This window comes from Lepidochelys kempii, chromosome 21, assembly GCF_965140285.1.
Source record: "Lepidochelys kempii isolate rLepKem1 chromosome 21, rLepKem1.hap1, whole genome shotgun sequence".
NCBI lineage: Eukaryota > Metazoa > Chordata > Testudines > Cheloniidae > Lepidochelys > Lepidochelys kempii.
In genome coordinates this window covers 16,911,894-16,924,637 of record NC_136400.1, presented here as the reverse complement: position 1 = coordinate 16,924,637, position 12,744 = coordinate 16,911,894, and the positions used below count along the sequence as shown (strand labels likewise).

Here is a 12,744-nt window from a genome sequence, read left to right as displayed (position 1 = left end):
ACCGCAGCCAATGGGAGCTGCGGGGGCGGTACCTGCGGGCAGAGGCGGCACACAGAGCCACCTAGCCGCAGCAGAGACAGGTTGCCAATTGCGGGGAGCTGCCTGAGGTAAGCGCCACCTGGATCTGGCACCCCAAAACCCCTCCCGTGCCCAAACTCCCTCCCAGAGCCCACGCCATGCACCCCCTCCCACACTCCGAACCCCTCATGGCTGGTCCTCTGCCTAGGAGCATCAAGGACATGGTGCCGCGTGCAGGGAGCCATGAGGAGCCAGGTAGGGAGCCAGGTAGGGAGCCACCAGCCCCGCACCAGCCAGACTATAAACTGGACTTTCTATGAAGATTAGAAATGCTGGTTTATAGAGCATTCCGGTTGGTACCAGGCCGGATAACTCCGCTTTTCCTGTATTCGAACTGTAAGGACGTGTTCATAGAATATCAGGGTTAGAAGGGACCTCAGGAGGTCATCTAGTCCAACCCCCTGCTCAAAGCAGGATCAATCCCCAATTTTTGCCCCAGATCCCTAAATGGCCCCCTCAAGGATTGAACTCACAACCCTGGGTTTAGCAGGCCAATGCGCAAACCACTGAGCTATCCCTCCCCCATCCATGTTTGGACTTTACTGAGTGCTTGGGAGCGGCTGCTGCCGTCAATCTCACCCAGAACGTCCCTATCCCTTATCGGACGGTGACATGTGAGCCGTTGTATTGTGAGCCTGTGACACTGGGACCCACCAGCCTGGAGAGAGACATTAGCTAGCGTGAAGGGCTGGGCTCCAACCAAAGGTGTGATGCTTGGCCCCCCAGGAGAGGTCTATCAACGCCAGGTGGACTATTGTGAGACGTTGAAGAGGATGAAAGATGTTGGCTGTTCTGCCCTTGCCCCGGGAAATGCGAGTGGATTCCTCCCACTGGCTGAGTTTGCAGCTCAGAGCACACAGTAGGAGGGGGATAAAAACTCCTAACAAGGAGGAACTGGATCTCTGTGCTGCTTGGACTCGGGTCAGGGGGAAGGACGGGAGGGTTACTAGACATATGTAAGAGATCCCCAGGAGCCTTAAAGGACATATAGAGCTCGTTTATTATAGAAGCTTCTACAGCAGAACCTCAGAAATACGGGAATGGAGACTGTTCTTAACACTGAACAAGACATTACGGACGTCAGCCACGGGGCGGGGTTGGGGCTGCAGATGTGGGGGGATGGGGTCAGGGCTCCGGGGGAGGTGGGGTTTCAAGGTGTCTGACCCTTGGGGCACCACGGCTCCCGGTGTGGGGCTCAGGGTTTCTGCCCTGCACCAGGGCTCAGGGCTTTAGACCTGCGGGGAGCTTCAGCCACAGCTCCATTCCCAGCTTCAGCTTCGCGGGAGCACCGGGGCTCAGGGCTTCTCACAGCGCGGCTCCTGGTTTCAGCCGGTGGGGGGGACACTAGGGCTCAGGGCTTTAGTTACACGCACGGGGGGAATGTCAGAGCTGAAACCAGCGCTCCCCTCATAGCTAAAGCCCCAGGGCCCGGAGCCTCCCTCAGGGCTGAAGCTGGGAATGGAGCTGTGGGGCTAAAGCACTGAACCCCGGAGCTCCCTCCACCCCAAGTCTAAAGTCCTGAGCCCCAGTGTTCCCAAGGGTCAGACCCCAGAGCACCCCGCCCCCCCCCCCACCGTGTGGCTGCAGCCCCAACTCCGCCCTCCCCCCATGGCTGAAGTCTGAAGCCCTGAGCCCTGCAGGGCTAAAGCCCCAAGCCCCCGGCCTCCTACTGGGCCTTGGAGTTTTTATAGTATGTTGGAGGGGGGCTCAGAAAGAAAATGGTTGAGAAGCCTGCAGTACAGTATTTGCTGGGGTTTGTCTCTGCACTGCCTGATTGCATTCTGCCAGTTCCACACAGGGTCCGGTTGACCGGCCAGTCTGTAACTCTGGTGTTCCTATTGTAAGCGGGGGAATAGTCTCGTTATTGTGGGTAAACTTTCCTGGCTTCTGCACTACCCCAGTGAAGTGGGCTAGTGAAAGGATCTGAGTCCTCGCTCCCACTTCCTTTACCCAGAGGCCTCCCTGCCCTTGAGGACTCCCCTTCCACTCTCCCGTCTGGCAGAGTCCTCGTAACCTCAACAAGGCTGGGCCCAGGATTCCTGGGGGGCTCGACCCCCAACTCTGCTGTGGTCACCTAGGACAGGGGCTAGGGTGTCCCCACTCCGGGGTACTCTCTCTGCACTGGGCACTTCTCTGACCCACTGACCATTACATACAAGTTAAAGCAAATGCAAGTTATTTAATCAACAATTAATTTTAAAAAGAATAAGGAAAAATGGGAAAGGTGAAAGGAAACACATCACCCCGCTCTGTGGCAGGGAACACCACAAACAGTGTCTCTGGAACGTCAGGGCAGTTCACAGTCTGCTCCTTGTAAGTCCCAGGCCCCCTGCTCTGGCCCTGGCTGTGCTGCAGGGATGCTGCGGGTCGGACACTTGCTCTGGTGGTGGCCACATGCTCTCAGGCTCTAAGTGGTGGGACCCTTCTTCCCAGTGTCACCCCTGCCCTGTTGGGGTTATGATCCAAGCCTGGCCTGCAGAGCCTCTTGGCTGAGGCGTCTCCCTGTGCTGGGCCCGCTGCCCAGGGTCCCCCTTGCTCTCCCCAGCTGCTCACCGCACCCAGCTCGGGACGGCTCCAGCCCCAGCTGCACCACTCGGTCTCAGCACGGCTGCTGCTCTGCCTCCAGCTCCCTGGGCTGCTTCTCTGACCCCTCTGGCTCTGCTCCCTTCAGCTCTGCTCCCAGGGCAAGTCTGCTCTCTCTGGGCTGTGCCTCTGGCTTTGGGGCTGCAGCTCTGCTCCCAGGACAGGGTTTGCTCTCTCTGGGCTGCTTTTCTGGCCCCTCTGGATCTGGCCCAGCTCTGCTCCCCAGCTCAGCTTTGGCCCCTGCTTTCTCCTTAGCTCGGTCCCACTCCGTCTGACCCAGGCAAATCCAGCTCACTCGGAGGATGGAACCTCCCTGGCCTCCTGACTCCCTGATTAGCCTGCCGGCCCTGTCATTCAAGCTGACCTGGAGCATTGGCCTCTCCCCATTGTTCTGGGGACTGTCAGTCTCAGGGTCCTGATTCCCCATCAACCCTGCCCCCTTTTTAGTACTGGGAGCTAGCAACTAAAACACCCCCACGGAATGTTAGTATGGGGGCAACAGTCCCCTTACACTATCTTTGAGGTTCTGCTGTATTATACAAATAAGTTACAATCTTAAGTTTCAAAATGTCTCTCTGTTCACCTCCTTTAACCCTTGTGACGAAGTGGGACTGTTCTTAATGTTTCCTCCGAATATTGTGGGGGTGCCTCAGTTTCCCCTATGCAGTTCTTAAGTATCTAGGTGGTGGGGTAAGGGTGTATGATCATTGCAGAGCCCTAGAGGGCAGGTGTGTGCACGAGTCTGGACACAGAGAATGGCCGACACCCTGTTTCCTGGCAACTGATGGCCTGGCCCTTCCCCCCTGCAAGGTGAGAGCTAAGGGGTTGGAGAACAAAGGAATCAGGTGACCACCTGGCCCAGGAAAGGAACAAAGCCCAGAGGAGGAGGGGCTGGAGGGAGTTTCAGTTTAGGGCTGGCTGGGACATGGAGTGAAGGGCAGACGTGGTTGTCTGGCTCACTGCCCCCCAAAATGGACCCAACTGAGGGGTCCTGTTCTCTGCACATACAAGCTCTGTGTTAGACCATGTTCCTGTCATCTAATAAACCTCTGTTTTATTGGCTGGCTGAGAGTCACGTCTGACTGCGGAGTTGGGGTGCAGGACCCTCTGGCTTCCCCAGGAGCCCCGCCTGAGCGGACTCGCTGGGGGAAGCACACGGAGGGGCAGAGGATGCTGAATGCTCCGAGGTCAGACCCAGGAAGGTGGAAGCTGTGTGAGCTGTGTGTCCTGAAGACACAGGCTGCTCACAGAAAGGCAACTGCCCCAGAGTCCTGACTGGCTTCATGGGGAGCAGTTCCAGAGCATCGCCCAGGGACTCCGTGACGACTGGTGGCAGCGGTGGGATGTACTGCACCCCGTAGATGGCGCTTCCTGCAGTAACTGACTGGGGAGCAGTAACACGAAGGGGGATTGATGGGAACCAGGCGTGCTGAAGGCTCAGAGAGGAGCGGTTTCGGGGGGCGGTTAACCCCTGGGAGTGTGTGACCAGCGAGAAGGGCTGTGCAGTAATGGGGTCCCCCTGGGGACTGCAGTGAGCAGTCTCAGGGGCGGAGGAGCCTGCAGCTTGGCCCAGGGAGAGAGAAGGACTTTTGCAGTAACAGAGTTCCCCTGGGGATTGCAGCGAGCAGTCCAAGGGGCGGAGGAGTCTACAGCTCGACCCTGGCAAAGAGGTGGTGACCTCAAGAAGGGCTGGCACACGAGGGGTTCTCCCTGGAAACCGTGGGGAGCTGAGAGCACACAGGCCTGTGAGTCCACAACAACTTGGGAGGAGCGGAGTGATGGCCTGTCACCGTCTCCTTAAGAAGGACATTGTAACCCTGTGCAAAAAGAGAGGGTTGAGCGTTGGAAAGTTCACCAAAGCAGAGTTAATCGTGCAGCTGGAGGAGGATGACCGCTGTAAGGAACAGATTCCTGACCCCAAATGGGGCTATAGCAGGATCTGGGAGCAGCTGGAGTGGTAGCCAGACATCCCCAAGACTCCTGTCCCCGACCAGACTGGGGTCTTCACGATCGGGTTCCCCATCGGGGGATCGGAGATGGATGGGATTGGAGCTGAGTCCGAGGGAGCAAGAGGACTGTGAGAGACAGCGAGAGCCCGAGAAAGAGCTGCAGAAGCAGCAGCAGCATGAACTGGCGGTGGGGGAGCGGAGAGGCCTAGGGGACCCCCCAGGGGTGAGTGGGGATAGACCCCGGGGGGCCAGTTCCGCAGGGAACCTCGAGACTAAATTGCTGCCCCTGGTTAAGGGGGGGGGGGGATGTGGATGCCACCCCACTGCCTTTGAGCAGGCTGGAGATTTGAGCCAGGGGGACCCTGCGGAAAAGCCCCGGTGTCTAGCTCCCTTGCTGGGTCCCAAGGCCATAGACTACGTCAGCCGGATGGGTGGGGATGTGGACAGGCTCCCACTCCTGACCTCAACCTATATGTCTGTGTGGAGTTTCCTGGGGCCAGGCCAAGGGTTTGAATTTGAATCCAGGGAACCAATCGGCAGAGAGGGAAACGGTCAGTGAAAATGCAGATGACCTGGCTGGCAGCAGGGAGGAGCCGCTAGGCTCAGGCTACCTGCCTGCCTGTAACCAAACCCCTAGGGCAGGGTGGGACAGAGAGATGCTCCCTGCCCCCTTGCCCACCAGCGTGGGGACTCTCGCTGGCTCTGATGCATTGAGGAAAGCAGTGGCCTGTCCCCACTGGGACAGCAAGGGCAGTGCTGAGCACAGTGGGAGCTGAGACCCCAGCTGAGTGGGGGGAGACACAGACAGGGCAGGGGATCTGTGAGGAGTGGCAAGGTGCTTGGTAAGGAAAGTTTGGATGAGCCCAGGCAGCCTTGTGAGCTGATGGCTGTGTCTAATCAGCAGGGTGGGAAGGCGAGGAGAGTGGAAGATGAGTGTCCCTGGACCTTACCTGTTAGCTGGGTGAGAATTGGGACAGGGAAGGAAATGTGTCTGTGTCTGTCAGGGGTATTGACTTGCCTATGGAGGGAGCTACCCCAGTCTCCAGGCAGTTGTCTGTGAACAGCCTTGTGTGCTGAGACAAGGGGAAGGAGATCCCAAGCTGGGTGTCTGGGAAAGGAGAAAGTGTGTCTGTCTCTTCTTTGTCTGTGGAGCAGACAGAAGGGGCCTTTCAGCCTGTGATGGTTGAGGGTAGTGCAGTTGTCTCAGAGTTTGTTCTCGATTCAGCTAAAGCCCAGGAAGGGAAGGGTCCTAAGTTTGTGTCTGCTCGGGAGAATGGCCCTGTAACTAGGTTGCATCCAGTTAGTGTCTATGCAAAATCCCAGAGACCAGATAATTCTGGTGCTTGTATTTTGCCTGTTGCTAGTGTGTTGTTGGGAAAGGGTGGAGCAACTCTGTCTAATCAGGGTGAGATCCTAGCCAGGGCACAAGGAGAGCATGAAGGTGATGTGATTGTGTTACCTACTGAGGGTGTGGAAACCTGTAGCAAGAAGGAAAAGATTCCTGAACTTGTGTGTGGCAAAGGGAAGGAGAATGCTTCTGACCTTTTATCAAGGAAGTCTGTAAGTTTGCCTGGAAGGGGATTGTGTAGGAATCCACCGGATGGGCCAGAGGTGATTCTGGATGTAAGTGAGACCCAGAAAGAGTCTGTTGTTGCTCAGGAAAGTGTTCCTCTAGAGCAAGCCCTAGGTAAAGAGGGTAAGAGCAGAATTTCTGGGAGGGGTGAATTGTTGCATAGAAAAGCCCTAGGGAAAGGAATCCTCATGGAGTCTTTGCAAGCAGTTTACTGCCACTGAAGGGTGTGAAAGTGATTTAATCAAGAAAGTTTCAGTTCCTAACAGCCAGAAATTTTCTGTTGTGAATGGATCCACTGACTGTCCTGTTGAAAGACCCAGTGTGGAGAGCTTTGAGAAGGTCTCAGATGAAGTGAAAGCTGTTAAGAAAGTTAAACAGTCCTATAACCAAGTGGCTGTGTTTGGCCAGCTGGTTGGGGAGAAGACCCAATCCCAGTTTGACCCCCTGGGGTTTTGGGGTGGCCAAAGGGCACGGGCCGCATAAACCTTCCCACATGCGGCCTGCGAGTGCTATCGACCACCCCCGACCTAAGGGAGGGCGTGAAACTGGAAGGGCCTGATGTAACTCCTCCCAAGGAATGGGAGAGATGCTGGGGCATCCATGGGAATGTTGGTGGCTTCGAACTTCCCCAGGTCACTGGCTAAAGTGACCCCGCTCAGTTCAATCTCAAAGGGAGGAGAGATGTGACGAAGACCCAATCCCAACAACCCTGTCAATAATTTTCGTGTCCTTTCCCTACTGTGACAAAGCTCTGTCCTTGTCTCCGTGGGTCCTGTGTTTCCTGGCAAATTTCGCTAACCTCAGAGGCTCACTGTGACCCTCCGTGTAACCCTTCTCTCTCTAGAGACAAGGGTCACAGCCTACTGAGCCATTTTCATCATAAGCCAGCAAGGGAGGTGAGGAGAAGTTATCCTTCCTTGTACAGTCTCTGTTGTCTCCCAGTCTCAGTGATTAATCAGGGGGCAAAGTGGGGGGGGGAGCTCGGGCCCCCTCTCTACTCCAGGCTCCAGCCCAGGGACCCTAATAGTATCAGCTATGGTAGCTGACCTTTTAGAAACATGACACGTACAATTCCCTGGACTACTTCCCCCACAGCAGCCCTCACTTCCTCAAGCTCCACTTCACCCTTACCTCAGGGCCTCCTTCCTTGTGCCTGATATGGTGTGTACTGCTCAGCCTCTCCAACAGCGCACCTTCCTCCCACAGCTCCTGACATGCACACCCACCTGACTGACTGGGAGGCTTTTAACTAGTTTCAGCCAGCCCCTGATTGGCTTCAGGTGTCCCAATCAACCTAGCCTTCCCCCTGCCTTCTGGAAAGTTCTTAATTGGCCCCAGGTGTCTTAATTGACCTGGAGCAGCTGCCATTTAACTTATCCTGGTACCAGGGATTTGTTTAGCCTGGAGCTAATATATCTATCTCCCACTACTTTTCTATAGCCGTCTGGCCTTGCCCCGTCACACTACTAAATACATCTGTAGATAGTTTGTTAGAGGATTGGCTGCAAGCCTGGTCTTTGGGGTGAGATCTGAGGTGCAGTTGACCTGGGGTAAGTGACTGGTCCTTTGGGACTGGGAGTGACCTGAACCTCACTGTGATCTGTGGTGAAGGGACCAGCTACCACAAAGGTGGATGGGTGGCGAGACAAATCGGCGTGCCCAAGGGGACTGTCTGCCACTTCGTGTCCAGATGTTGCAGTGCCAGAGACATTCACACTTGATACTGGGCAGTTGGAAATCTAAGGACACAACTTGGCCAAGGTGGGGTGTGGGCCCTGCTCCCTCCAGTCTGCCCTGAGGTTGGTATGCAGGCTCTCGCTCACTGCAGGCAGCTGTACTGATGGATTCAGTCACTAGGAACCAGACTGAGACCCAGCAAACTCATCTCACACAGGGACCACCAAACAGTCACCTCTGGCCGGGATGGGACTTGAATCAGTGACGGAGGCTCTATGGCCCCAACCCCACCCCCACCCCCACCCCATAACTGCTCCAGTGCAGCCTCACGTGCAGTCCCATGTGCTTAGCGTGACTGTCCCTGCAGTGCCATGTGCTGGACGACACGCTGCCCCCCAGCACCCTTCCCCCAGGTCTCTGCTCCCTGCAGGCCGGGCCAGGCTCACGCTGCACCAATGAGTTAAAAGCTAACCCGAGGGGATCTCTGGCTAATTTCACACTGGGCTGGGGATATCGGCAGAGGAGAGACACTCTCAGCAAATTGTCATCTGGAGACAAGTCAAGGAGCCGTGGGCTCGATTCTAATGCTATTTACTGAACGGAGCAGCTGTTTGCAAGACAATCTGCACACGGGGCTCCCAGAGGGCGTTCGGCTGGGCTTGGCGTAGTTCATCCCAGGAATGTGAATATCCTAGTGGCGCATCAGAGATCAGCTCCAGGTCCAGCTGGTCACACTCTGCACTCATTACTAGCCTGCTGGACCCTGCTTCGGATCAGGAGTGCCCCAATCCCCAGCGCTGAGACCTCCTGCCCCTGAAGTCCCACACTCAGTGTCCCCTGCAAGGGGTTCTCTGGGGCTGGGCTGGAGTGGATGTGGGGGTGGTGGGTAATTGGCACCTATATAAGAAAAAGCCCCAAATATCGGGACTGTCCCTATAAAATCGGGACATCTGGTCACCCTCGGGCTGACTGATCCCAGCTTGCCCTGGCCCCACTGCTGTGCAGGGGCTCACAGACCGATGTGCACAGGCCTCTGGCCACATGGCTGGGCTGCTCCTGCGCTGACATACTCCACCCCAGCTCTCCCTGGGGCCCCTGACCAATAGGGAGCAGAAGGGACCGAGACCCTTCCCTGAGAGCCCGCCCCCCGCAGGCCCAAGTCTGCAGCCCCCGGAGGCGGAGGGGGGTTGGAGAAGCCGCCCACCAGGGTCAACAGCAGTTGTACAGGAGACCCCCAGCCGCCCTGGGCTCCCTTAGCACATCACCACCAGGATGTGAGCAGTGAGACCTAGCGGTCAGAGCAGGAGCCGGGGCAGAGTCCCAGACAGGCCAGAGGGCAAAACTGAGAGTCGAGTGAGATCACACATGGGAGACAAACTTAGAGCAGAACCACAAATCGATAACCAGCGTTGGGCCAGGACAGCGGGAAGCCTTCCGACCACAGCCAGGTGGGTCTGTCCTATGGACAACTTGCTGTGCCCTGTGCCCCGGGCCCCAGCATTCTGCCAATCAGCTCCCAGGACTGGGGCCTCTGGCTGAAGCCAGCTCCTCCTCTGTCCCCAAGTGGCAGATTGGATCCTACAAGCTCTAAAGCACCCCCGGCCCTGGCCAGCACAACGCCCCTTGGTACTTACTTGGGTCAGACTTGGAGAAGGTGTCCTTGTCCAAGAGGTGCCTGGAAGGAAGCAGAAGAGAACAGGTGATGGTGAGGCTCTGGCTGCTCCCCAGCCAAAGGGGTCCCCATAGACTGTCTCTGGGCAGAGGCATTTCACAGCCCTGCCAAGCCCCAGCCTGAAGTGGGCATGATCCACATCTGGGTCGTAGCTCCCTCCTGCTGCCAGCCTCCTTTAAGCTCCTGGCCCTTCAACCCTGGCCTCCTGCTCAAACTGCTCCTCTTCCTCGGCTGTCAATGCAGCTTAGTTCACTTTGCAGCATTCCCTGGCCTGAGCCCCTCAATCCCAGCCCTGGCTCCCCCCCCCCCCCCCGGCACACTGCTCAGCTGATGTATTTCACTCCTCACTCATTGCCCCTCTGCTGTTCCAGTCCTGGGCTCTCTCCCACCCCGCTCTGCCAGTGCCCCTCAGTCCTGACCCCAGATCTGGGCTCCTCACCACGGCTGTGCCAATGCACCACAGCCCTTCTGACTAAGACAGGGCTTCTCTCTACTTCCACAAATGCCGAGAGAGTCCAGGAAAAGCTGCTGCTAACACAAAGATGCCAAACCCAACATTTGCGGCCCTGTCTCTCCACCAGCGAACTGGGGGCTCAGCCGGACCAAACACCTCACAGCCGGACCGGTGGTAACAACAGCATGGCCACCCATCGATGGCGCCAGGCAGCTGTGGCCTGTGTGCCATGAATTCAGCGGGTCTCAGCCTCCTTTCAAACACACAAGCATTGACAGAAAACCAACGTGACAACTGGCTTCCTCTTTTTCAGCCTCAGCAGAGAGCCCAGGGGTGAGTGGGCTGTGGAGACTGGAGGACAAACCTGACAGGGCAGGGCTGAGATGCCGTGGCAGGGGTCAGTGGTAGGAAGCCTGCCTCTCCCGGGCTGTGATGGGCAATGTGATTACTGATGCTGGGATGGAGCCTAGGTGTGCCAGCGAGGGTCAGAGCCCATCACACCAGGTGCCACACACATGTAATGAGAAGCCAGGCCCTGCTCTGGTGAGCGTACAATCTACATAGCTGCCTGTTCGCTGAAGCCACCTGGCATCTTCCGCCAGCACGCCCTGGACCTCAAAGGAAATAAACCAGCACTCAGGAGCTGTGCCAGACCCCAGCTGGGGTAAACCAGCACCCAGCCCTACAAGTCAGAGCAGCTGATTGGCACCAGCTGCGCGTCGGCTCGTGGTTTTCAGCAGTTGCTGGTTCTAAAAGCGAGGGAAGGCAGCCCCAGCCGACGTCAGTATTTTCTCTCTGTCTCCGTCCCCTCTCCCCATCCCTAGCCCCAGCGCAGGCAAGTTGTCAGAATATCACGTGTGCTTCTCATTACTGTCTCCTGATACTTGGGATTTACCAGCCCTCCCACTCCAGGGAAGGGCTTTGCCTGCTCACCAGGCATCTGCAGTGGGCTCAGGCACCGGGGAGGGGGATCCAGCCACCAGCGCAGCAGAGAGAGGACGACGCGCTTTGCACGGCAGCCCCTCAGGCAGGTGCACATAGACCTGGCGAATCTGCTTCCAGCCCCTTTCCCACACAGTGGGGGGAGCTGAGCTCCACCGAGTGCCGCACGTGGTACAAGGAGCAGGATGGGCTGGGCCGTGGCTAGGATACAAGATTGAATTGTTGCCAGCAAGCAGAGGGAATATCCCAAGTGGGCTTTGTTAATGCACAAAAAGCAAAGTAGCCCAAGGCCTTCCCGGAGCCTTGTCCCCTGGGATCTCCTGGGGCAACAGGGCTCTAGCAGAGGGGGTGTTTGGTGCCACAGAGAAGGCTGAGGACAGGAGTCCTGGATTCTAGTCCCTGCTCTGGTGCTACCTCTGCTGTTTAGTGCTTTGAGATCCCCAGTGGCGATCGCCATTACAGCATACAGATTACTGATTCCTCCATTGATCAGATGTGCATTTCCCTTCGACCGCAGGGAGACTGTCAATCAGAACAGCGGTCCAGACCCTCAGTGGGTGTCTGGAGGTCCAGCTCTCTGGTCCAGATGTTGCACTCAGTTACACCAGTATAAATCAGGAGTGAACCCACGAGAGAGATTTCAATGGACTTACTCTGGATTCACACCACTTTGACAGTTTTATTGTCTCACCAGTGTAAATCAGGAGTGACTCCACTAGACACCGTTCTCCTTTCATTCCCCTGGTGTAAATCAGGAGTGACTCCAGTGAAGGGACACTGGGGTCAGGGAGAGAAGCCAGGCCCTGTTCTCAGCCAGTGCTCGTGCTCCCTCCCAGAGGACGCAGCACCACGCACCCTGCAGCACCCCACATGGCCCGATGGGCGATACCAGGCCTCGGATACTTGGCACAGAGGACGCTCAGCCTCTGTCCCCATTGCCCGGCTGCCCAGCGCTCCCAGGGGCTGCTGGAAACTGACCCAAGAGCAAGCAGCCAGGATGAGGAGGCAGTGGCAAGGGGTGTGGCACGCCAAGGCGAAGGCTCAGCGGGGCAGCTCTAGCAAGGCTCCCTGGCGTGGCCGAGGTTAAAGAAAGGAGCGCACCCCTCCCCTTCCAGTAGCTGAGCATTTCTGCGCCTCGCAGTGCCATGCGCTAGTCCCACCCCCCACGGCTGATGGGAGAGTCCCTGGCACCAGGCTGGTGGATCAGCTCTGCCATTGCCCAGCTGGGAGACCTGCCCACGAGCTGCACCGCCCCTTCAGCATGGTGCTCAGGAGTGGAGCACTCACTCGGGGCACCCCCATGCCTGCAGGGCAGTGGGGAGATCACCCATGGCTTCCCCACACACACCAGCATATCGCCCAGGGGCTCAGCTGGGCACGCCCAGTCCTGCCTACTCCCCAACCTGTGCGAGCTCTTCCTGCACCACTGACTGCCTGGGGTCACTCGCCCTCTCTTACACATGCTCACACACACCATTCACAGCAACCAGCAGCATTTCCACAGGTCACATACAACCGTCTGTAATATGTTGGGGAAGAGTCAATACCGCTTTTGTAAAGGGAAATTATGGCTCGCTAATCCATTAGAATTCTGTGAGAGGGTCAACAAATGTGTGGACAATGATGATCCAGTGGATATAGTGTACCCAGACTTTCAGAAAGCCTTTGACAGGTCCCTCACCAAAGGCTCTTAAGCACACTAAACAGTCATGGGATAAGAAGGAAGATCCTCTCCTGGACCAGTAACTGGTTAAAAGACAGGAAACAACGGTTGGAATAAATGGTCAGTTTTCAGAATGGAGAGGGGTAAATGGCA

General features: G+C 56.9%; 2 protein-coding genes across 5 annotated transcripts in view; both read right to left on the bottom strand.

Moving 5' to 3' along the window:
* The window catches only part of CYB561D1 (cytochrome b561 family member D1), a 433,261-nt gene that overhangs the window by 356,495 nt on the left and 64,022 nt on the right, over positions 1 to 12,744 (bottom strand). The window lies entirely within an intron of this gene.
* CPNE5 (copine 5) overlaps positions 1 to 12,744 on the bottom strand; it is a 195,661-nt gene that overhangs the window by 156,112 nt on the left and 26,805 nt on the right. For all 4 annotated transcript variants that reach the window (XM_073320008.2, XM_073320009.2, XM_073320011.1 and 1 more), the window contains exon 2: positions 9,495 to 9,535. In XM_073320008.2, coding sequence (XP_073176109.1) covers positions 9,495 to 9,535 — 41 coding nt within the window. The remainder of the gene's footprint in view (positions 1 to 9,494; positions 9,536 to 12,744) is intronic.